The sequence below is a fragment of the Gallinula chloropus genome, assembly GCF_964237585.1.
Source record: "Gallinula chloropus genome assembly, chromosome: 2".
Classification (NCBI taxonomy): Eukaryota; Metazoa; Chordata; class Aves; order Gruiformes; family Rallidae; genus Gallinula; species Gallinula chloropus.
In genome coordinates, this window is record NC_140086.1 from 5,522,051 (window position 1) to 5,548,185 (window position 26,135).

The window sequence follows — 26,135 nt, forward strand, 5'->3', positions numbered from 1 at the left end:
TTTTTCTGTTCCAACAGTTGTAAATTATTAGGAAACTGGAAAAAGTGGTAGTATCGAAATTGTTTCTGAGTCAGGGTTGTTTGGAAGAGTTTTTAGAGTAGACTTTATTGTGATATTGTTTCTTGAGAGAGAACCTCTGTTGTAAACCTTCTCTTTGGAAGTCACTCATGCTAACTCTGCCCTTGTGAGGCCCCATCTGGAGAACTGTGTCCAGATCTGGGGCCTGCAATACAGGAAACACGTAGAACTGTTGGAGAGGGTTTAGAGGAGGCCACAAAGATGATTAGAGGGCTGGAACACCTCCCCTGTGAAGAGAGGCTGAGAGAACTGGACGTGTTCAGCCTAGAGAAGAGAAGGCTGTGGGGGGAGCTCATTGCAGCCTTCCAGACCCTGAAGGGAGCAGAGAAACAGGAGGGGAATCAACTTCTTAAAAGGGTAGACACTGGCAGGACAAGGGGGATGGAGTGAAGCTGAAGGAGGGAAGGTTTAAATTAGATATTAGGGGGAAATTCTTTACAGAGAGAGTGGTGAGGGGCTGGAACAGGCTGCCCAGAGAGGTGGTGGATGCCCTGTCCCTGGAGGTGTTCAAGGCCAGGTTGGATGGGGCCCTGGGCAACCTTATGTAGATCCAGGCCTGGAGGTTGGTGTCCTGGCCTGTGACAGGGGGGCCGGAGCTCTATGATCCTTGGGGTCCCTTCTAACCCAGACCATTCTATGACTCGAACTCTTGTGAGTAATTCCCTGAAGCATGTGTAATGTAGGCAATAATTGCTTTGCTCTAGTGAACTTCTCTCCTTTTGTGCAGCAATACTTGCTAATATAGACTTAGCCTGTCAGCACTTTGCTGTGTTTTGTAGTCATGACGAATTTTATTCCTGAATACTGCAGTTAAATTAGGACAGCATTTTCCCTGGGATCCTCTATAGTGTGTGAATTAATGTTTAGAAAGGTAAAAGTTATTGGTTTCAAGGGCTGAAAGGAAAGAAGCTTGAATCTGACTGAAATGAGGATATAATGCAAATTAAAACTTGATGTAAACTTCTGAGTTGAAGTGAGGTTTAGTTAACTGACATTAATGAACTCATTTTAATGCACTGCATTGTATTTCAGTTGACAAAGTGCCTGCAAGTTGCTTTTGCCTAACCTATAAATCTTTCAAAAAGGGAAATAGTTTGTTTGATCTTATAATATTTAAATTAACCGATTTCAGGATGGAGACTGAAATCTTCAGTGTGATTACCAGGGAGTATTTATAGCAGCGTGGTATGTTCTTAGCCATTAATTTGAATTTTTTTTACAGCTTCAGCACGGTGCCATATCTTATCTGTGGACATATATAAAAAAAGTGTGTGTGTGTGTGTATATATATATATAAAAGACATTGAACAGTCTTGTCACCTCATGTGTCTTCAGTGTATAGCAGAGGCACAAAACAGTGTAAGAATGAATATATTAAAGCTTCCATGTAAATGCTTTCTGACATATTGTAATAAAAGACTTCTAAGATTGCACATGAAATAGGACAGAACTTCTTAGAAGCCACTTAACTCTTCTTATTCATCATGGTATCATGAATTTTGCAGCTTTTCATCTGGTTCTCTGTTTGTTTTTCATCTGTGGTATAAAATGTGAGCTCTGTTAACGTGCTCCTGTTGCTGGGAGTTGTTTATCTGCAACACTTTTCCTACTTTTTTACAAACCTTTTTTCATTTTTCTTTTTTTTTTTTTTGATTCAGGATAGTACCAGCAGACTAAAACTCTTAAGGGCTTGCTTTATTCTTTTAAATTCTCTCTCTGGAATTGGTATTTTCTAGAGACAAGCTGGCTTATTGAATAACTGCTCTCCAACTGCTTTATTAAGAAGGCGTAATTTATTTCCCTGAAATACATGTCTCTTAGACTGTGTAGAAAGTAAAGATTGCTTAGAGGAAAATCACAAAGCCTTTACATGCTTATCTGTGTGAAATAATGATCTGCTTATCCTTGAGTAACTCGGGTTCAGATACTCATTCAGTAAATTTATTAATTTTGAAGTGGAATAAATGAGCCTGAGTAAACTACCAACAGCAATAAAAGATTTAAACTCATTTGGAAGACAAGGAGTTTTTTGAGCCATATGTCATATGAAATCAAAACACTAATGTGAATGAAGAGTGATCCAAATCATCTAGTGTTATAAACGGATAGGGTGTGCCCCAGGGGTCAGTACTGGGTCCAGTGTTGTTCAACATCTTCATCAGTGACCTGGATGAAGGGACAGAATGTACTCTCAGCAAGTTTGCTGAGGATACTAAACTGGGAGGAGCGGCTGATACACCAGGAGACTCTGCTGCCATTCAGCAAGACCTGGACAGGCTGGAGAGTTGGGTGGAGAGGAACAGAACAAAGTTCAAAAAAGGCAAGTCTGGGGTCCTGTACCTAGGGAGGAACCACCCCAGGCACCAGTATAGGTTGGGGGTTGACCTGAGGGGAAGCAGCACTGCTGAGAAGGACCTGGGAGTCCTGGTGGAGAACAAGTTAAAAAAGAGCCAACAGGGTGACCTTGTGTCCAAGAAGGCCAGTGGTATCCTGGGGTGCATGAAGAAGAGCGTGGCCAGCAGGTCAAGGGAGTTTATTCTGTCCCTTTACTCTGCCCCAGTGAGACCTCATCTGGAGTGCTGTGTCCAGTTCTGGGCTCCACAGCTCAAGAAAGACATGGAACTACTGGAGAGAGTCCAGTGGAGGGCTGTGAGGATGATGAAGGGACTGGAGCATCTCCCTTATGAGGAAAGGCTGAGAGAGCTGGGTCTGTTCAGCCTGGAGAAGAGAGGACTGTGAGAGGGGATCTTATTAATGCTTATAAATATCTGACAGGTGGAGGTCAAAAGGATGGGGTCAAAATTTTTTCAGAGGTGCCCAGTGACAGGTCAAGGGACAATGGGCACAAACTGGAACATAGGAAGTTCCATCTGAATATGGGGAAGAACTTGTTCACTTTGAGGGTGAAGCACTGTAACAGGCTGCCCAGAAAGGCTGTGGAGTCTCCTTCTGTGGAGATACTCAGAATGTGCTGGGATGCAATCCTCTGCAACCTGCTCTAGGTGATCCCTTTTTAACAAGGAGTTGGACTAGATGATCTCCAGAGGTGCCCACCAAATCCAACTGTTCTGTGAAAGCCTTTGAGATCTGATTCACTGTTGTTTAGACTTGCCTGATGAGGTATGGGCAAAAACTCCAGTCAGCACCATATTTAAATTCTTAGGTAAAACAGAAGATCAATCATTACAATAAAATGGTGTGTTTCTTAAAGACAGAAGTTTCCTCTTAATTTGCATAGTCATTCATGAGCAAAGTGAGATTTTTGAGCTTTAACTCAATATCCCTATCTTCATGTAATTATATCTTGATTTTTAAAAAAGCCTGAGTAGATCAACTGAGGGAAAAGATAGACGTTTTCAGATGAATAAATTTGCCAAGACTTTGTTCCAGAGAAACAAAATTAATTTGGGAAGACGTACTTTAATTGGCAATATGAAGACATTATGAATTGGTGCTGTATTTTTAAGAGCCAAGATTTTTGTGCAGAAAGAAGCTATCTTAGGAAGTGCTATATTAACTCTTTTTACTGATATTCAAATAAATGTTATATGGCCTATAACAGACTCGATACTGCTCTCTTTACCCTGAAGGCAAAAGAAGGCAGTGGAATGAAGGCTGCTGCTGAAATTAGCACTTTATCCCTGTACTTCAGTGAACTCAAACAGTTGGGTGCCAGTATGTTTTAGTTGTGTTTTCAGACAGTGGTCCTGTAAACTATTCAACTCTTCTTTTTTCAAGCAAGTCTTTTCTCCTCGGACCACTAGTGGAGGCGTTGAAACTTTGAGTCATAATAATCCTCTCTGATCTAATTCCCGTGGCTTTGTGTAACAGTGTATCAGGAAAAATGTCCCACAGAAATGAGCATGATGTTCTCTCCCTGTGTGCTCCTTCTACCCAAAATCCAAAGTCAGATGTGTTTAACAGCTATACCATCGTATCCGAAGTTTTACAATCACAGAATCACAAGGTTGGAAAAGACCTTTCAGATCATCAAGTCCAACCATTCCTGTCCTATGATAAACCATATCCCTAAGGACCTCATCTACCCTTTTTTTAAACACATCCAGGTATGCTGACTTAATCCCTTCCTTGGGCAGCCTGTTCCAGGCCCTGACAACTCTTTCAGTGAAGAATTTCTTCCTAACATCTAATCTGACCCTGCCCTGTTGCAGCTTTGTGCCATTTTCCCTTGTCCTGTCTCCTGTCACCTGGCTGAGGAGACCATCGCCCACCTCTTTACAGTCTCCCCTCATGTAGTTGTAGGTGGTGATAAGGTCTCTCCTCAGCCTCCTCTTCTCCAGGCTGAACATCCCCAGCTCCCTCAGCTGCTCCTCATACGATTTGCCCACCAGCCCCTTCCCCAGCCCTGTTGCCCTTCTCTGGTCTTGCTCGAGGACCTCAATGTCCTTCCTATGGTGAGGAGCCCAGAACTGGACACAGCACTCGAGGTGTGGTCTCACCAATGCTGAGTACAAAGCTTGCTTTGCTCACAACCAGCAGTCCTTACCTTTTGTTTTGGAAGTTATTTATGCTTAATTTGCTCCATCTTATGTTAAGGTAGGTCTTCAGGTATTTTTTATCATGAAAAAAATCATTAATATTGTTCAGTGGTTTACATACTGATTGTGTATGTACAAAACACGTTTCTGTAGTGTGCAGAGTATACAGACATCTGAAGTTCTTGGATATGGCACAGGACTAGATAGTGAAATTTTAATGGTGTGTTTCTGAACTCTGACTTCAGCTGTGTCAATTTTTCATGAGATTTTATCTAAAAATACTTTTGTGCTAGCTGTGAATTTCAAACTGACTGTGACTAAATGTGGATGCATTTTATATAATTATTGAAAATCTTCTCATAGAAGACCATGGGGTGTTTAGTCAAATCTCTTCCTGTTCTCTCTCTGTAGTGGCCACCTTAAAGCAGAAGATATTATTCTGACACACGCAACCCTTCTTTTTGTCTGTGCTGAAAAGATTATCTCCTTTTCCCCACCTTCCTGCAAAGTTAGTAGTAAAGCTTATAATTTATTTTCCAACGATGAGCTGTTACACCACAAATAACTGAACCTTTTTTCTCTCATTCTTTCTATGGATGGAAACACTTTGATATTATTCATGATAATCTGTTCATGAAAGGGAGTCTGGCTCCGTGGGTAGCATAGATAAATTATTTTCTTGTTGTTCCTGCTCTTTTCCATGCCAAACAACGTATTTTATTAGTTTTAGTCTTCCCTGTATTATTTAGAGATTTATTTTTCTATTTCTCAAAGAAGCAGGATTCATATAATATGCTGTCTGCTAGTGCCTTTCTGGTTTTCCCCATAAGAATTTGAGTCTATTGACAAAATGTGGTGTGGAGAACAGATCAGAGATGTTGATTTTGTTCCAGTTTCATGACACTTGTTTATACATGGAAAAGGTAGATGCAAACAGGGCCCTGAAGAGGCAAAGAAGAAAAAACCTTTCATTCTCACTGTCTTTGGTCATTGTTGTCATCCTGTCGGCCAGTCAGCTTGCATGTCCTTCCTGCCTTAACTGTTGACCTAATTAATATAGGTAGAAATCTGAAATATGATTTTTCAGGGCAGTTTAGGTAGGTATTGAGACATTGGGATGAAATCCCAGTGTTCTTTGGTGTCTTTCGAAGCAACTTACACGAGTATCTGATCTCTGAACAGTTTGAAGTTGTGTTTACTCGCTCCACATATTTTTCATAAAAGTATTAGAGATGCTGTTTGTTTACTAAAACTGTAGAAAATGCTGTCATCTAATACCTCTCAGGCTTAATGTAATGGAAAAACAGACGATGCTTGCTTGCAAATTAGAGGAGACCCGCTCTGTTCTGCTGAATTAACCAAAATACTGAATTAATGGATTGATCGTGCAAGTCTTGCTAAGGCACTTCACTTGCCACATTAGCTTGCCTGTGGTAGTGAAGAGTGATGTATCGGGTACACGAATAGGATGCTCACTGTCCATCTGTGCCTATTGAAACTAGAGTTGAGGCACTACCTGAAAGGTCATTAAGACCTTTGCATGCATGCTGTAATCCAGTGCTTAACTTGAAAGGAAGAGGTTTGTGGTGGTTGCTGTCTATGAATACTCAATTTCTCCTTCAGCGTTTGAGAGGGTCCTAATGTATTTTGTGGCCTTTTTGAAATTCTTTTATAGTTTAAAGAATACACTGCATCTTGATGGCAGAGTGATGCTGAAGGAGACACTGACATTTTTTTCTTCTCTAATAGAGGGCTCACCAAGAAATTGTGTGTGTGTGTGTGAAGGAAATGGCTGCGTTTATGGGTGCAGAAACTACTATTTTTCTCTCGCTTTTTCTGCTGTCAAGGCTGAGTTTTCTGTCTTGTTACTAGTAATTTATCAAGGAGATGTTTGACCCTCTGTTCCTGGGAGAGTTAGGTAGGCCAGCTAGCTGCCACTTCTCAAGGGCTTGACTGTGCCAGGAGGTCTCCTCAGACTTTTCCTTTGTGAACATTATTTGCTGTTTGTAAGGGGGAGGAAAACCTCAGCCAGCCCAACGAACCCTGGGTACTAGGGGGTTTTTTGTTGTTAAAATTTTGGATCTGGGGGAAACTGGAGTCAGAAGGCTTTTAGCTTTTTGTTTCTCAGCTTCATTTTTCAATTTTTTAGCAAGTTGCATAAGGAAACAAAGTTGTTTGTCTTGTAGTGTAATTGGCAGGTCAGACATGAAATGGTCTCCTTCTTTATTCTGCCTTGCTGTAGGTTGTTCTGCAAGGAACACAATGACTTGTACAAAACAAGACCAACTGATTTTTGCCAGAAACCAAATGTAGATTTTTTGCTATTTGATTTGGTTTTCAAAGGGTAATAACTGAGGCTGAGTACAGATAATGTATATTGCTTCAGATACTAAAGAGCTAAAACATGCAGTTATAGCAGTTGTGATACTCTAATTTTCTTTATCTGCCAAGGCATGAAATGCTGGTTGTGTTATACTGTTGAATCACAGTTACTAAAGTTAGGATGACCATGAGCCAGCAATGTGCCCTCATGGCTAAGAAGGCCAGTGGCATCCTGAGGTTTATTAGAAGGGGTGTGGTTAGTAGGTAGAGACAAGTTCTTCTCCCCCTCTACTCTGCCCTAATGAGACCGCTCCTGGAATACTGTGTCCAGTTCTGGGTCCCTCAGCTCAAGAAGGACAGGGAACTACTTGAAACAGTCCCGCACAGATGATGAAGAAAGTGGAACACCTTCCTTATGAGGAAAGGCTGAGGGAGATGGGTCTCTTTAGCCTGGAGAGGAGGAGACTGAGGGGTGGCATTATTTATGTTTATGAATATGTAAACGGTGAGAGTCAGGAGGATGGAGCCAGGCTCTTCACAGTGATGTTCAATGACAGGACAAGGGTCAACGGGTGCAAGTTGGAGCATAGGAGGTTCCATGTGAACAGAAGGAAAAACTTTTTTATTGTGAGGGTAATGGAGCACTGAACAGACTGCCCAGAGAGGTTGTTGAGTCTCCTTCTCTGGAGACCTTCAAAACCTGCCTGCACGTGTTCCTGTGTGGCCTAATCTACATGATCCTGCTCTGGTACGGGGTTAGACTTAGATGATCTTTCGAGATTCCTTCCAACCCCTGACATTCTGTGATTCTGCCATGTGCTTAAAAATGTGAGTCTACATCTGACTTTGTTTCCTGTCCTGGTCTGATTTTTTCATTGGCTCCATTATACTGTGAAATACTGCATCATATTATTGTGAAACTAGCACAAAGACTTTCCTTTTTCACATTTAGTAGCTTTCAGTCACAAATGGTTTCTAACTCTGCAATTCAAGCTTTCACATTTTTGTGCTCTTGTATTAGAGGAAGGTTTGAAGCAGCCTTGGGACAAAACCAACATTTATTGTGTTGACATGAAGCAGTTAAGCAAAAAATTGCCAAGAATATTGGTAGACTTGCAAGATTTTCAGTTGTCAGAAGCAACCAAGAAAAGGTAATGAAAAAATTTGGTATGAAATAGGGAAATTGCACTATGAGGTTATGCTGAGCAAACTGAGAAGTATGTTCTTGCTTGGCAATACTGACTATGGCTTTGTTCAGCTTTATTTGGTTGCAGCCATTCTATGATCCTGATCTTTCATTGAATCTGGAGAGAAACTGGAGGAAAAAATAATCATTAATGTAGTTATTCCAGATGAGAAAATAACCCATCACTTCTCACTCAATAAATGAATCTCTGTAATACCTACACAAGAGTATCCAGTAGTGTTTCCAGCTGCAGTGCAGGCTTTTGAAGATGTTAAGGTGAATTCACAGGTCAAAAGATTAAGTGGTGATTGCTTTCCTGCTGACGTACATGGGCATGAAGATTCTAGGAAGGTAAAGATGGCCAAGAGCAGCTGTTTTCTATCTCTTTGTTGCAAAGAGAAAGATTAGTATGGGTGATAACTGTTTTGGTGACAGTCAGTCTTCTCAACTATCGGTTGGAGATATTAATAGTTGAATAGATCCTTCCGGGAGGTTGGTGCAGTTTCTAATTATGTCAAAATACAATGACAGCCAGGCAGATGCTGGGAGAATTCAGAGCTGTTTGGAAGGAGTAGCCTGTAACAGGGTTTTGGCAACTATTCGACTTAGCAAATCTGGCAGGAAAAAAACAACAAAAAGTAGAGAAGTTTGTATCATTTGTTTGTACCACAGAGCTCGGGTAGCGTAGATGCTTGGTCAGGGAGAAAGGTTCCAACATTTGCTCCCAAAACTGACTCTCAGGCAAGATCATGCAGCTCTTGCTCCTTTATGTCATCCAGTCTCAAGTTGTGTTCTCCAAGGGTCCAGTTCTGGGCTTCTCACCGTAAGAGGGATGTTGAGGTCATAGAATCATAGAATGCCATGGGTTGGAAGGGACCTCAAGGATCATAGAGCTCCAACTCCCCTGCCACAGGCAGGGACACCAACCTCAGGCCTGGAGCTACACAAGGCTGCCCAGGGCCCCATCCAACCTGGCCTTGAACACCTCCAGGGATGGGGCATCCACCACCTCTCTGGGCAGCCTGTTCCAGCACCTCACCACTCTTTCTGTAAAAAACTTCCCCCTAATACCTAATCTAAACCTTCCTTCGTTTAGTTTTAATCCATTCCCCCTTGTCCTGCCATTATCTGCTCTTTTAAAAAGTCGAATCCCCTCCTGCTTATAAGTTCCCTTCAGGGACTGGAAGGCTGCAATGAGGTCCCCCCGCAGCCTTCTCTTCTCTAGGCTGAACAAGCCCAGATCCCTCAGCCTCTGAGCCCAGCTCCTTCAGCCTCTCAAGCACGGTCCAGAGACGTCCCTCAGGTCCTCAAGCATGTCCAGAGAAGGGCAACAAAGCTGGTGAAAGGGCTGGAACACAAATCTTACTAGGAGTGGCTGAGGGAACTGGGACTGTTTAACATGGAGAAGAGGAGGCTCAGGGGAGACCTTATTGCTCTATACAACTAGGAGATTGTGGTGACCTGGGGATCAGCCTCTTCTTGCAGTTAAGTAGAAGTAGGACAAGAGGGAATGGCTGCAATTTGTGCAGGGGAGGTTCAGGTTATTAGGAGGTTAGGTCATTAGGAGAAATTTCTTCTCCAAACGAGTGGTTGGGCATTGGAACAGATTGCCCAGGGAGGTGGTGGAGTCACTGTCTCTTGGGGTGTTCAAGGAAAGGCTGGATGAGGTACTTAGGGACGTGGTTTAGTAAGTGATATAGTTGGTAGGGGGACAGTTGGATTAGATGATCTTAGAAGTCTTTTCCAATCTGAATGATTCTGTGAGTGCTTCTTGATATATCCTATTGATAAAGATTCCTTTAGCATCTCAGCTGAGATGGAGTGCTAAGTAAAAAGTAACAGAGCTGGTGGCTTGGCGGCAGCATGTTTTTCACTGCATGTCCTACAGTATCAGCATAGAAAAATGTCTTGGTTTAGCCTTGTCTTTGTGGAAAGCATGCTGAGCTTCTGCTGTGAAATAAAAACGTTACTCTGAAATCCATAAACAAATTCTTTTTGCAAGTGGCAGCATGATTTCTTTGAATGCAATCATTGACAGTGTTTCACACTGGGAAATGAAAGTTAATTCTTCAGAATGACAGACCTCTGGTTTCAAGCAGAATTAAGCACATGCTGTAGCATTGTCTTCATCATTCTTGGTAGCTGTGATGCTTTCCATCTCCGTGTGTTCTGCTTGTGCTGCAGTGCCCTTGCTCACATAACGTGGCATTTAACAACCTGAATGCTGTAGGCTGAAATTTTAATGAAAATTCCCAGTCCTGTGATTCTTGCACCACTCTGACTCCTGGCTGTGCTACTCAGATCTGGGTGTATGTGTATGGCTGATAATCTAGTTTTTGGGAAGGTTTCCCACATGCAGTTAAAATACGGTGAATGGCTTGAGAGTTCAGTGAAACACAGACACAAGCAAGGCAGTTTTTCAGTTACAAGGCATTAATTTCACAGTGAAGGTGACTACAATCAATGTTTATTTGCTTTGAAAGACTATGTGCTCAAGGCCTTAGAAGCTTCCAGACAAAGCTGGATTGTTTTGGGCCTCTCAAGGCCCAAGATGGTCTTTCAGATGGTTGACTGCAGGCTGAGTATGATCCAGCAGTGTGCCCGGGCGGCCAAGGAGGCCAATGGTATCTTGGCTTGTATCAAAAACAGTGTGGCCAGTTGGTCTAGGGAGCTAATTGTGCCCCTGTACTCGGCATTGGTGAGGCTGCAGCTTGAGTGCTGTGTCCAGTTCTGGGCTCCTCACCATAAAAAGGACATCGAGGTCCTTGAGCAAGTCCAGAGAAGAGCAACCAGGCTGGTGAAGGGGCTGGAGGGCAAATCCTATGAGGAACGGTTGAGGGAGCTGGGGAAGTTCAGCCTGGAGAAGAGGAGGCTGAGGGGAGACCTTATCACCACCTACAACTACCTGAAGGGAGGTTGTAGAGAGGTGGGTGATGGTCTCTTCAGCCAGGTGACAGAAGATAGGACAAGGGGAAATGGCATGAAGCTGTGCCAGGACAGGTTTAGATTGGATATTAGGAAAGAAATTTTTTACAGAAAGAGTTGTCAGGTCCTGGAACAGGCTGCCCAGGGAGGGGGTTGAGTCGCCTTCCCTGGATGTGTTCAGAAAAAGGGTTGATGAGGTACTTAGGGATATGGTTTAGCATAGGATGGGGATGGTTGGATGATCTTCAAAGGTCTCTTCCAACCTTGTGATTCTGTGATTCAGGTAGTGGTGTGGTTTACAGGATGTTTCTCAGATTTGTAGCATTCCTCCCTCTCACAGTTGCTGTGCAGCACTTTTTACCCTTTCTTAAATACGATATTACAGGGGTGCCACCAGCATAGCTGATGGGCCCAGCTTTGGGCAGTGGTGGGTCCATTTTGGAGTCGGGTGGAACTGGCTCTCTCTGACATGGAGCTCCTCCTCCTCTCCTCTCCCAAAGGCCACCTCTTGCTACCAAAAGCTTTTGCATAAACAAAATACACTTGTCTTAGCAGTTTTTTTGGAAAGCAGTATTTACTATCACCCTTCCCCTTATATTTGATTTTATCACCCAGTATTTTGATCTCTGAAGTACTTTCTAGAAACAGTTTGAGTAGTTATTTTTTTATTGGTAGCACATACACAGAGGAATGTTCACTGTGCTTCAGAGCAATATAAGGTCTAAGTCTTTTCATCTGTCTGATTATCCTCTCTGAACACACCCTCTCAGGCGTATTTCTGTTTGCAGACCCCCATTTTATAAGAGAAATATAATTTTGTGTTCAGGCCATATATTTCCAAGTAGTCGTTTTTTTTTGCCTGGAGATAAAATTGTATATGCTTTTGAAAATATTTGTTGGTTAAAATTCATAGGCACTTATTATACGTCATTAAAGATAACCCAAATAACATAGGTTTGTTTGAATGTTCTTGTATTTTAAAAGAAAAGAAAACCTTTTTGATACTGGTTGCTATATACTGCAACTATTTGAAGAATTAGGTAGTTTTAACAGAAGGTAGTATGAAAAGTATTTTGTTTCTTTTCTTTGGCAGTGTTTCAGCTAATGTTTCAGAGCAGAGCTTGTTCACATAACCTTGCTGTTATTGATAACCTTAACATGCTCGAGGGCAGTTGTGTTAGAGATGTAGATGTACACAAAAGATCTTGACAGTGGAAAAAAAATAACAAAAAGTAGATATAAACTGACACTTGAAAAATTCTGAAAAGTCAGAAAACTGTCTTGCTTCAGGTCACTTAATTATATTTGATCCATCCATTAAGGCTTCCAGAATGTATCTCTAAGTATTGTATGCAAAAATTAGTCAGCATTCCATTAGAGTTGTTATAATAAATACAAATACACAAGTAAAGCTTGAGGTTACAACTTCATCTTAAACTTTGGTTATGTGTAAGCTTGAAATGGCTTTCTCATTTTATTTTAAACAAATTTATTTTCTAGAAAAGAAAGATGTAACACAGAGTTTGGAAAGCTACACAGCAAAATGCCCTGGCACAATGGAATTCATCACTCTTCCAGATGGTCTGAAGTTACCTCCTGTTCCGTTCACCAAATTGCCCATTGTGAGGTAAGACTCCAAAATACAATCTTCAACTTTTCCAACATACCTGCCAAATTTTAAAGGATACTGGGAGGATGTAGTCTTCTCACTTTATGTAAGTTGTTCAAAATAACATGGAAAAATGTCAAAATGTCAAATTGTTTTGAGAAGTTCTTAGGCAAAAATAGAGCCTTTCAGCAGAAAATACTTTCTGTGGCCTTTAGTTTCAGATGGAAAAAGTTTTGTTTTGTTTTGTTTTTCTAAACTCTTTCAATCAAAGGAAAGTGCTTTGTAATTGCAATAGAGATCTAAGTTAGATGCCTGATTGTACTGAAGGTCCATGAGATGGATGCTGTCTCCATCCATGGAGCTTGGAATGCAACTGGAACTGATGCCGTTTGTAGCTGTTCCTTTACAGGTGCTGCAGTTTCAAGCTGGCACCTTCACTGGCCTGTTCTATGTTCCTTTTTGAGCCCATGTGCCAGGCACACAAGTCTTAAAAGGAGCAGCTGAGAGAACTGGGACTGTTTAGCCTGGAGAAGGGGAGGCTAAGGACAGACTTTACTGCTCTGAAAGGAGGTTGTGGCGAGTTGGGGATCAGCCTCTTCTCGCAGAGAAACAGTGATAGGACAAGAGGGAATGGCTGCAAGTTGTGCCAGGGGAGGTTCAGGTTAGACATTAGGGGAAATTTATTCTCCAGAAGAGTGTTTGGGCATAGAACAGTCTGCCCAGGAAGGTGGTGTGGAGTCACCGTCTCTCAGGTTGTTCAAGGAAAGGTTGGATGAGGTACTTAGGGACATGGTAAGTGATGTAGGTGGTATGGGGATGGTTGGACTAGATGATCTTGGAAGTCTTTTCCAACCTTAATAATTCTGTGATACCATGCAGTCGGTCCAATGAATAATACCTTGTTTGGGTTAAAGCCTAACATGAAGTATAGAGTCAGAGAGAGAGAAAACAGACATTGGGCATCAATAATAGAAGGCTAAAGAAAAGCTTTGTCAAGAAGTGGCTTTTTGAAGGAAAGGTTATTGCTCTTCAGAAAAAACATGGTAGAATTCATTGAAGAGAGTTCTCAGAGTTTCGAGTTCTCGACAGGATGTCATTAACCATTTCATGAAGCAAGAGTCCCAGTATCACAAAGGATAACAAATTGTACAACTAAACCCAGAAAATACTATTTATTTTCAAATTACTTTTAGGCTTTAAAATGAAACTGAATGTTATGCTCCCTGACCATTTTTTATGATACTGGTTTTACTATGTTCTCTCTAAGTTCTTATTTTTTTTCCCCCCACATTTACTGAAGAAAGACACCTTGTCTAACTTTTTAGTGTATTTAACATAAGAGATCTGTTCACACTAACACATTGTTGTTGTGTGGGAGGTGCTTGTTTAAGGTGCAGGTTTGACTGGAGCATATGGCTGTATGTGGTCAGATGGAATTGTGCGTGGGATCAGAATGGTCAGTTTCCAGTGATGTTCTGCAAACAGTGTTTTGGTTTTTTTCTCCTACTTGGATCAAGTACAAAGCTCTGCACTGAGTTGCTGCCTGTGTCTTTTAATGAGTATTCATGGGGGGAAAAAAGCATCTTCCTGAGGTCTTCCAGCATTGTCCCCTCAGTGGATTCAGTTATCACCGATGTGTCATCTAGGATGACTTTGCAGATGCCTGCTTTGTGTTGCCTGATGAGTGATGCAGTGTGTACTTTGGACTTGCAGCTGGTACCAACATGCCATGTGGACTTCTGATTCCAAAAATTTAACTGCTAGAACCAAAGGTCTTTTCCAACCAAAAACGATTCTATGAAAGCTAAATATTACAGCAGGAAAGTTAGGTGATACTTTATTATCAGCTGACCTTGAGGTTGATTTAGTTTCACCAAAAAACCCCAATAAATTAGGTATGGAACTAACCTAGTGATAATTTAGTATCCTGGATCATATTTGCAGTTAAGATGCATAGGTAGTCAGTTCCAGGTTTTTGTAACCTTATTTAGGTATCTGCTTTGGGATGAATTGAATCACAGGAGCATGTGGACTGCATTGATTCATTTTCCATTGACCTTAAATAAGTCCAATGACAAGTTCAGGTAACTCTGTGTGATGGAAGTATAAGACCAACAAAATATGCTCTAAACCAAAACTTTAAAGGTGCCAGAAAAAAGGTAAATGGTCAAACTGAACAGGCATCTTGTATTGCAAACAGTTCAGCAGATGCAGCTGTCAGGATGCCAATTGGAAACTTATATCACATGATGTGTGACTGAAGCTAAGCTTAGAATGATGAGAAAAATGTGCATAACACTAAGGGAGGGTCGTGCTTTACCAATCTGGTGACCTTCTATGATGGAGTGACAGCGTCGGTAGATAAAGGGAAGGCGACCAATGTCATCTACTTGGACTTGTGCAAGGCCTTTGACACAGTCCCCCACCACATCCTTATCTCTAAATTGGAGAGAAGTGGATTTGATGGGTGGACCGTCCACTGGATAAGAAACTGGTTAACAGACCGTAGCCAAAGGGTGGTGGTCAATGGGTCTATGTCCAGGTGGAGGCCGGTGACAAGCGGGGTCCCCCAAGGGTCTGTCTTGGGACCGGTGCTCTTTAACATCTTTATCAATGGCATCGATGATGGAATTGAGTGCACCGTCAGCAAGTTTGCGGATGACACCAAGCTGAGTGGTGTGGTAGACACCCCAGAAGGAAAGGAAGCCATCCAGAGGGATCTTGACAGGCTTGAAAGATGGGCCCGAGGGAACCTAATGAGGTTCAACACTGCCAAGTGTCAGGTGTTGCACTTGGGCCGGAAGAATCCCAGACACAGATACAGACTGGGAGAAGAGCTTCTTGAGAGTAGCCCTGCTGAGAAGGACTTGGGGATTGTGGATGAGAAGCTTGACATGAGCCAGCACTGTGCTCTTGCAGCTCGTAGGGCCAATGGTATCCTGGGCTCCAGCAGAAGAGGGGCGGCCAGCAGGGACAGGGAGGGGATTGTCCCTCTCTACTCTGCCCTCGTGAGGCCCCATCTGGAGTCCTGTGTCCAGATCTGGGGCCCCCATTACAAGAAAGATGTAGAACTGTTGGAGAGGGTTCAGAGGAGCCACGAAGATGATTAGATGGCTGGAGCACTTGCCCTACGAGAGAGGCTGAGGGAGCTGGGCTTGTTCAGCCTAGAGAAGAGAAGGCTGTGGGGGGACCTCATTGCAGCCTTCCAGTCCCTGAAGGGAGCAGAGAAACAGGAGGGGAATCAGCTACTTAAAGGGTATATCATGGCAGGACAAGGGGGATGGATTGAAGCTAAAGCAGGGAAGCTTTAAATTAGATATTAGGGGGAAGTTCTTTACAGAGAGAGTGGTGAGGGGCTGGAACAGGCTGCCCAGAGAGGTGGTGGATGCCCTGTCCCTGGAGGTGTTCAAGGCCAGGTTGATGGGGCCCTGGGCAACCTTGTGTATATCTAGGCTGGAGGTTGGTGTCCCTGCCTGTGGCAGGGTGGGGTGGAACTGTCTGATCCTTGAGGTCCCTTCCAGCCCAGACCATTCTATGATTCTATGAAGGCAGGTTCCCTGCTAAATGCATGGAGGAGTCCTGTATTGCTTCTGAAAGTTTTTAGACAACAAACAGTGCAAATTTTAACCTAGCCTTTTGCTGGAAAGAGAAGTTTAATAGTATTAAAAAATTGAAGCTAATTAAGCATACTTCTGTAGTCCTTTCTAGTACTTGAGTTACGTGTTTGGAGAGCGAAGTTAAAGCTTGCATGAAAACATTTTGTTTTGAGAGCAAGAGTCCTGCCAGCCACTTAGTGCCTCTTGCAGATCTCTGGTTTAGGAATAATCTTAGTGGTACAGAGTATAAAACTAAAACTGCCTTCCTTAATCTGACCACGTATATCTGCCTGGGCTGTCAAAGAGCTGCAGAAATGTGGTGCTAATGTTCTCTTATGAGTCTTACCCTTAACTTGTGCTAAAAAAAGCAGCATTATGTTCAGCTGTGAAGTTTAAATCCTGAATTAGTCTCAGGTTTTTGCTTCTCTTTTAAATCATGAAGGGAGGTGCTTTGTACTGGGTGTATTCCATAGCACTTGTTCTTCTCCATGTTGAATATTGAAAATTCAAGCCTAGAAGATATGGGAAATGCAAAAAATTGCATTTTTTTTTGTTGGTTTTAGTAGGAGTTGTGCATACAGATGCTAGCCAAAACTTTTGGAACAGATTACCAGAATTTCAGTGGGAAAGGCTCTGCCTCACATCAAATATTTTGTATGCTGAGAGAAGGAGACAGGCACATTGTATAGACTTCTTACTCCTAGGGCCAGCTTTAATTGCTTGCCACCCAGGTGCTTCATTTTCACTGTCAGCTTGCACTAACCTGGCTGGGCTTAGAGTGTTGAAAATACTTGCTGCTGTTTTGCCATGGGGTGAGAAACCCAACATCAACATTATTTAACAGTTAGGAATTGCTGTTTGTGCTTCTCTCCCTCTCCCCTCATTTTTTGGAAGGTTCTATAAAAGCCATAGTGATAAAAATCTGTAATCCAACCAAATATTAGCTGTGTCTGAATAGAAAGCCTCGGGTTACATGTATGTAGCAGTCCTAGTGTATTGGAGAGCTGTCCAGCTAGTTGGCAAACAGCTGTGCTGCAGGACTGAGGAGCTCTGAGCTAAATTATGCTAATTTTTGAGACATAAAATATAAATGTGTGGAAATGGGGTTTTGTTAATGTTGAATAACCTAAGTTTATGATTCAATCCATGCTAGAGCCCTCTTAAATTATAGAATCATAGAATGCTTTGGATTGGAAGGACCTCAAAGATCATTTAGTTCCAAGCCCCCTTCCATGGGCAAGGACACCTTCATTAGCCCAGGATGCCCAAAGCCCCATCCAACCTGGCCTTAAATGCCTCCAGGGATGGGGCTTTCACAACCTCTCTGGATAACCTGTGCCAGTGACTCGCCACTCTCATAGTAAAGAATTTCTTCCTAACATCTAACCTAACCCTGCCCTCTTTCATCTTGAAGCCATTGTCCCTTGTCCTATCACTGCACTCCCTGGTGAACAGTCCCTCTTCCATGTTCCTGAAGGACCCCTTTAAGTATCTGTATGTAACAATTAGGTCACCCTGGAGCCTTCTCCAGACTGAACAAGCCCAGCTCTTGCAGCCCATCTTCATGGGAGAGGTGCTCCAGCCCCCTATCATCTTCGTGGTCCTCTTCTAGACCCACTCCAACAGCTCTATGTCTGTCCTGTACTGGGGACCCCCAATCTGGATGCAGTACTCCAGGTGGGGTATCATGAGAGGCGAATAAAGGGGCAGAATCACCTCCCACGATGTGCTGGCCACGCTGTTCTTGATGCTGCCCAGGACATGGTTGGCCTTCTGAGCTGCCAGTGCACACCTTTAGTGATGGTGATATCTATTTACTGTTGGCATTTCATGGTCTACTAGTTTTTAATCCATTTAATGTGGGATACTTATTTTGGATGCAGATTTCTTAATGAAAATACCGTCAAGCATTCAAATTCCATAATGAAATTGGAACATAGTTGAACTGTTACCTTTTCCTCCCCTGTACCTATAATGCAGTAAAGATCTGGCTTGGCAAAATCTTATATATTCAGTTACTCAGGTAGTATTTAATATCTATCTGTCCTTTATTTAAGTATGGTATCCTTTATGGTCTTTGGTTTTTGTGTGTGCATGCTGACTTTTAACTAGATGCTTGCTCTATTATTGATACACCTTAAATATATTTTTATGTATTTTCTTTTAGCCTTTGGAATTTGGGATTTTTTTTTTTTGCATTTCCAACACCGTAGTGCAATCTGGAAAATGCCTTGATTTTTATTTTTTGGATGAAGCTTAAGAAATAAAAGGATGCTAGATTGGCAAGTATTCCATTGTAGCATGCTATAAAATAATAATCTAATATTTTCTCTATTAAAAAATAGAAGAATTTATTGTCTTTCTGATAGATGCAGTATTTCCATTTTCATAATTTACCTAAGTTAAAAGTAATTTTATTACTAATATAACAGGAAAGTTTCCAAGATCCTTAGGGCAGTGAGGGGATGCAAAACAGGTTCACTACCTTGGACTTGGAGGGCAGACTTTGTCCGGTTCAGGGATCTGCTTGGTAAAGTACCATGGGACAAGGCTCTGGGAGGAAGAGGGGCCAAGAAAGCTGGCTGATATTCAAGGATCACCTCCTCCAAGCTCAGGAGTGATGCATCCCAAGAAAGAGGAAGTCAGGTAAAAATGCTTGGAGGTCTGCGCTGATGAACAACGAGATCCTGGAGAATCTCAGAGACAAAAATGGAGCCTGCAGAGGGTGAAAGCAAGGGCAAGTAGCTTGGGAGGACTGTAGAGAAAGTGTCCTTGCAGCTGGGGACCAGGTTAGGAAAGCTAAAGCCCTGATAAATTTAGATCTGGCCAGGGATGTGAAGGGTAGTAAGAAAAGTAGGTATGCCAGTGATGAAATCAAGACTAGGGAAAATGTGGGTCTCCTCTGGAAGGAAACAGATGACTTGGTTATCTGGATATGGAAAGTATGAGGGCCACAAAGATAATCAGATGGCTGAAGCGCCTCTCCTATGAAGGCAGGCTGTGAGAGCTGGGCTTGTTCAGCCTGGAGAAGGCTCCGGGGTGACCTTGTTCCTAAAGAGGGCCTAAAAGAAATCTGGAGAGGGGCGGTTCACAAGGTCATATGGAATGATAAGATGAGGAGTAATGGCTTTAAACTGGTAGAGTTAGATTAGATTTAAGGAAGAAATTCTTCACTCTAAGTGTGGTGAGGCACTGGCACAGATTGCCCAGAGAAGCTCTGGCTGCCCCTGGCAGGGTTCAAGGCCAGGTTGGATGGGGCTTTTTTCAGTACACTACTGAAGCTTTTCATGCTAAGGACTTAACATACTTGCCGTGTCCTCTTCTGTGACTTGTGATGGTGTAAGCTGTGGTTGAGGAACATTCTGTCCACAGTCATGCATGAAGATAAAATAGGTTATGCACCAGTATTTATATAATAATGATGGATGAGCCAAAACACTTACTTCTATATATAATTAAAATTCTTTTTATTAGCATTTTTTCAAATTTAATATTTGCTTCCTTAAATAAGTATCCTTCACGTGTTTTGCTTTAAGTAGCATTCTAATTTATAACAAAATCCCATCAGAAGCTGTTTCAAAATATGAAATATTCATGAATTTGTTATTGTTTCTCTTTATTCCTCAGGCTCATTGTCTGTTATTTTGCATTTGATTGCGATGTTGACACTAAGTATCACCAGCAGCTGATATATGGATGTGATTTATTTCTTGTTCCAAAATACTTTTAGTGTTAACTGGTAACTTGTCAGGTGTTTTGATATCACAGAGGAGCCATGTCTACGTAGTGTTCCTTGTATGGCTTCATTATTTTTCAGCAGTAGGACATTATCTTGAATGATTGGGTAATTTTTAAAACAAATTGTTTTCTTGTATGCATGTAGTTTTTTATTAGTGGGATATTGATACAGCTGTTCTTTAATGTGCTGGGGACTTGTATTATTTTCATGTTCTCAGTAATAGTTTATTGTTTTGAAATTAAGTATAATTCTGCAACTTTAGGCTGAGAGAGTTGGGCTTGTCCAGCTTGGAGAAGAGAAGGCTCTGGGGGGACCTTACAGTGGCCTTACAATACCTGAAAGTTGCCTGTAAGAAAGGTGTGGAGGAACTGGTCGTGAAGGCATGGAGCACTAGGATGAGGAGTGATGGTTTTAAACTAGAGAAGGAGAGATTTAGGTTGGACATTAGCAAAAAGCTCTTCACTGTGAGGGTGGTGGATCACTGGAACAGGTTGCCCAGAAGGGTAGTAGAGGCCTCATCCTTGGAGACGTTCAAGGTCAGGCTTGATGGGGCTCTGAGCAGCCTGATCTAGTGAAGATGTCCCTGCTTACTGCAGGGGGGTTGGACTAGATGACCTCTAAATGTCCCTTCCAACCTTACAACTTCTATGATTCTATGAAATTTGACAAGTAAATTGCCTCATTTATATCCTTTAAATTATGCAGAACTCTTTCAATATGTAAAAACCTGCTTTTCCAAGTAAAGATGCTTGATTTTAAGCTTTTTGTATGACTTTTACACCTGAGAGAGCAGTAGTTTTCCTTCTTAGTGCTCCAGTGCTCTTGTAATATTTTAAGAACTTCCTAATAAACTTAATCATGTGCTATAACACTTATAACCTCTTTTGTTTATTATAGCATTATTAAAGAATTGTAGTGAGATAATTTTTGCTGTAGGAGGTAGATGCAGGAAAGGGAGGAAGAAAAGAGTTAATTTTTGAAGAAGTTGAATTTTTCTAGGCTTCTTGCGTTTGCTTTTAGAAGTCTCCTGGGGTTTTTACTAGACTCTGCTGTGGTTCATGTCTTGGTACATGGCTGCTATATCTTTAAGTATCTTGTAAAATTTTACTGCTGGTAAGTTTTGTGAGCATTGCATTTCATTCTTTCTTGTCTACCCCACTGTGGTGGGATGTCTCTGGCAATTAGCAAAATCTGTAGTTTTATTTTTGAGAGGATTTTTTTTTTTACGTGAAAAAAATCAAAAAGAAGTTGGAAATATAATCCATGAATGACTGTAAAGGGGAAATTCTTGTATCTTGATGATATTCTTAATTAAAAGTAGGAATACTTCAAGCTTAATGGACTGTAACAAAATAGCTGTGATACTGAATGGTGCCTTTATTCACCTTTTGTTTTTCCTTTCCTCGCTCCTTCCTGACTTAGAGTCTTACAGGCTTTTAGAATGCTGCTACCTTTACTGACTATCCACTAATTTATTGTTTGTTCTTATGCCCAATATTCAGTCTTTAATTTCTCATCAGCATTGGAAAGCCAGTGATTTCCCTGCATGGTATTTGTAGGGATTTGGGTCTAACGGGGATATAGTCTAATAAATCACTCATTTTCTGTCTATTTGTAATTGCTTTCTGGTTGTTCAGCAAATTCACTCCAATTTCTGGGACATTTCCATCCTTCCAGAAACAACTCTGTGCATTTTAACTATTTCAAATAAATCTATTTTATTCACCTTGGATAAATTAATTTTTTTTTCTAGTACACTGTCCAATGAATTTTAGTATTTATCAGTTCATTTTTAACACAAACATCTATAAAACTATTTGTGCTCAACAGATCAGTGAAACTCTTGAACCTCCCAACCAGTCTCCGACCTCACAAAATGAAAAGTCTACTTGGTCAGAACGTGTCAACGAAGAGCCCCTTCATATATTCTCCAATTATTGCTCACAATCGTGGTGAAGAAAGAAGTAAGAAAATAGGTAAGAATATTTTGCTGTATTTTCTGTTGTTTTGTTAAATTAGAAAGATCTTTCTTAGGCAAGAAAAGGAAACCTGAACATTACTTCCTTTTATTTGAAATAATCAGCTTTTTAGCCTGAAGTTCTGAAGGAGAAAAGCTTTGTTCTCCATAGGACAGTTTCGAATTCAAAAGAGGAATAAAGTCTCATAGATGATAAAATTGATTTTCAGAGGAGATAAACAAGTTTTATTTCCTTCTCTAACAAACGAGAAACCTGGGAACACTTAGTTCTGACACATTCTGTTCAGTAGCAGCCAGCCTAGCCAGTTATCATGTGTGGTGCCCTGAGCTAGATGCACTGTTGGAGTTTCCCCTTCTCTAATAAGGGGATCATTGTGAACATGAAGAAAATAGGATGAGTGAGCTGGAGTTTCTTGGGCAAAAGCTGCAAATCCATAGGAAGCTGGGCTGTGATAGTTCATGGCCCATGGAAATTTAAAAAAAATTCCTTTCTGGTTAATAGTATTAGGCCATTGAGATTTGAAAATTGGTTTCCAGTTTCTTTGGACGCATCCAGTTGATATCATATTACAATTTCACTTACACAGAGAATGATTAACTGTCTGCTTAGATCTTAAAGACAGTGCAGCAAAAATCAGAAAAGCCTTATGAACAATGTTTAGAATACTACAGTCATTTTCTGCTAGAGGATTATCTGTTATAAAGCTCTTTAGTGTAGTAATTGTGCCATTGGAAAGAGATTACAAGGCTTGTTTCAAATCCTGGATTAATTTGCAAATATTAGTAGTCCTTTTTGTTGCTTTTGTGTCTGTCACATGCATGATAGTTGTTGACATAAGCATTAGCATCAGCGCGAAAAGGACTTGTGTGACTATAGAACAAAACTGATTATAAAAACTTGAGTACAGAAATTGGCAGAATGGTGTTTATCTTAATTTTGCTTCTTCTGGTACTGTCTTTTGTAGTGTGTAATCACAAAAAAGGGAGAAAGTAGAAAACCAGTACTTTGAAATGTCATCAAGGTTTGTTAGGTTTTCTGCATCCATGGCTTGCATTGTAAAATGTAGCGCATATCTCCAACTAATTCCTCAAAAAGACAGTTCATGAACAAGTTAGCACAGAAGCTTTTGTGTAGGACAGGCATTTACACTCCTCAGCACCTGAACTTCATTCTTTGTCCCCTGCTCCCCACCTCTTTCAAGCAATGAATGAGTATGAGAAAGATGGGGAATGCTTTCCAATTCTTGTTAGTGGTGGTGTGTTTGTATTGTAGCGTATTGCATTGAGCTCTGGGACTCCTCCTTTCTTGTCCCTCTCCTCTTTTCTAAGAGTCCTCTTCCATCTACTTTTAATACTAGCTTTCTCCAGCAGTGTAGCAGCTGCTTGGCTTGTTTATCTGGGTTGTGCCTGGCCTGCAGATCCAGCACCCAATAGAAGCTCTCTGTTTCTTCCTTCTAACATGTAAGGCTGCAGGCTTATTCCACACAATTTTCTAGGTTAGATGTTGGACTTATCCTGCCTGTACTGTGAACCTCTGATTATGATGAAGATGATATCCCTCACTTTGGGAAGAACACAGATATTTTCTATTTTGTTTTATGATGTATATTTTCAATAAATGGTTGAAACATGAGGAATTAGGAAATATGCAGAGGTATGGATTATTATCTGGCAGTTTGGAGGGACATGGTTTTGTGCTACTTTGCTGCTATACCACTTTGATGTCTGGGCCCAAAGAGATGTGGTGAATGGGGCTAAATCCAGCTGGAGGCTGTTCACAAGTGGTGTTCCCCAGGGCTCAGTCCTGGGTCCAGTCCTGTTCAGTGTCTTTATCAATGACCTGGATGAAGGGATCAAATGTTCCCTCAGTAAGTATGTGGACCACGCTAAGCTGGGAGGAAGTGTTGATCTACCTGAGGGTAAAGGAGGCTCTTCAAAGGGATCTGAACAGGCTGGCTGGATGGGCTGAGAACAACTGGATGAGGTTCAACAAGGCCAGTGCAAAGTCCTGAACTTGGGACGTGACAACAGTGCTGCAGGCTTGGGGAAGAGTGGCCAGAAAGCTGCCTGGGAGAGAAAGACCTGGGGGTGCTGGTTGACTGGCAACTGAATATGAGCCAGCAGTGTGCCCGGGTGGCCAAGAAGGCCAATGGCTTCCTGGCTTGTATCAGAAATAGTGTGGCTAGTAGGTCTGGGGAGCGGATTGTGCCCCTGTACTGGGCATTAGTGAGACCACACATTGAATCCTGTGTTCATTTTTGGGCCCCTCACTACAAGAAAGACACTGAGGTCCTGGAGTGTGTCCAGAGAAGGGCAACCAGGCTGAGGAAGGGGTTGGAGAGCAAATCATATGAGGAGCAGCTGAGGGAGCTGGGGGTGTTTAGCCTGGAGACGAGAAGGCTCAGGGGAGACCTTACTGCTCTCTACAACTACCTGAAAGGAGGTTGTAAAGAGGTGGGTGTTGGTCTCTTTGCCCAAGTGACAGGTGATAGGATGAGGGGGAACAGCCTCAAGCTGCACCAGGCCAGGTTCAGATTAGACATTAGGAAAAAGTTCTTGACCGAAAGGGTTATGAGGCACTGGAACAGGCTGCCCAGGGCAGTGGTTGAGTCACCATTCCTGGATGTATTTAAAAGATAAGTAGATGAGATGCTTAGGGATTTGGTTTAGTAGAGGATGGGTATGGTTAGACTCAGTCTCAAAGGTCTTTTCCAACTTAGGGATTCGGTGATTCTGATTTCAAAATACTAAGAATAAGAAATTTTTAAAAAAGGTGAGAAACAAGAATGAAGATACATTTTGAAAGTGTTAATCTGCTTTCTTGTTAAATAAATACTTCTTTTGCAAAACAGTTGATATTATTTTTCTTAATAATTTGCTTTAAAATTGTTTCACAATTAGTTTTCAAATGTTTAATCTGTTAGGTATACCTTGTCGTACTGTTTTTATTTAAATAAAACCTCACTGCTAATCTTTGCAAACAGCTGTGTTGCACAGTATTCCTCTTTCTAGATGGATATTTAAAAAGCCTGGATTTTTTTTAAACAATTGAAGTTAAGATTTGTGTATGTGCCATGTGTACTGCAGGAGTTTTATATTCTTCAGGGCAGTTTCTCCTTTTAGGTTTTTATGTAGCCTAAGGAGATGTCTGAATTGCTTGTGATCTTGTAAAACATTTGTCTTTTGAAGTATATACACAGTGCACTCACTTCTAAAAGCCTCTAATGTTCCATTCAAAGTTTCACAAACAAAAGAATGTACAAACCAAACCCAGATACTTACTTTGCAGGCTGCTGAGAAATTTAATAAACTTTGAAACTAATGAGAATATTTTGATGACATGTATTTAATTTAAAACAAGGACAATTGCAAATGAACTGTAGTTTTCTTACGTGGAATTATATAAACTGTATTTTGGCTAAATTACCGTTACAGCAAAGGAAATCAAGTACTACTGACAAACCAAAGGGAAACAAAATCCTTTAAACAGTCTTGAAATGTTTTCAGCTTTCAGCTTGATAAGCTTTTCTGATTGGAAACAATAAATGGAATAATTATATTCTGGTTAAATTGCTTTAATAGTATGGTAGTCATAAGTACACTGCTGATTTTTGACATAAATTTGTTTTTTTCTTTTTTTTTTCTTGTTTTTCAAGTGCTGATAGTCTAAAGCAGCAAGAATTTATAAATTGGTTCTATTAGCAAACCTGGCAACTAATGTCATACCTGTATTAGATGATATAAATATGGCTACCTAGAACCATATAACCTGATTTTACCTTTTCTTTCAAAAGTTTTTTTTTTTCCCCAGGGAAGCAATTCTGTAACACTGCCCTAGGGTAGCTAGATCTTCTGGAATGCAAATCAGAGGCAGCTCATGAGATCTCTTCAAGTGGGAGTGTATATTGGTGTAGGGACAAATTGTGTCTTCCTGAAGGAATCAGCATGATATACCTCCCTTCCTTGTTCCCTGCAAATATATCATAAAATGGGTTGGAAGGGACCATGAAAAGATCCTTGGTTCGATCTTTCATAGAAAAGACCATTTAGCACCCTGTCCTGATGCATCTTGAAAAGTCTCAGTGATGTGGATTCCACCACAGCCCTGTGGATGTTGACCCAGTGAACGGTTGTTCTCACTGTGAAAAAAGCTCTTTCTTATACTGCAATGAAACCTCTCTCCTGATGCATCTTATACCTAGT

At 41.4% G+C, this 26,135-nt stretch overlaps 1 protein-coding gene across 5 annotated transcripts in view; it reads left to right on the forward strand.

Annotated features, from left to right (window-relative positions):
- Positions 1-26,135, forward strand: part of TRAPPC9 (trafficking protein particle complex subunit 9) — a gene marked incomplete at its 5' end in the record, with an annotated part of 523,282 nt that overhangs the window by 37,109 nt on the left and 460,038 nt on the right. For all 5 annotated transcript variants that reach the window (XM_084279723.1, XM_084279724.1, XM_084279726.1 and 2 more), the window contains 2 exons: positions 12,511-12,637; positions 21,785-21,930. In XM_084279723.1, the coding sequence (XP_084135849.1) occupies positions 12,511-12,637; positions 21,785-21,930 (273 nt within the window). The remainder of the gene's footprint in view (positions 1-12,510; positions 12,638-21,784; positions 21,931-26,135) is intronic.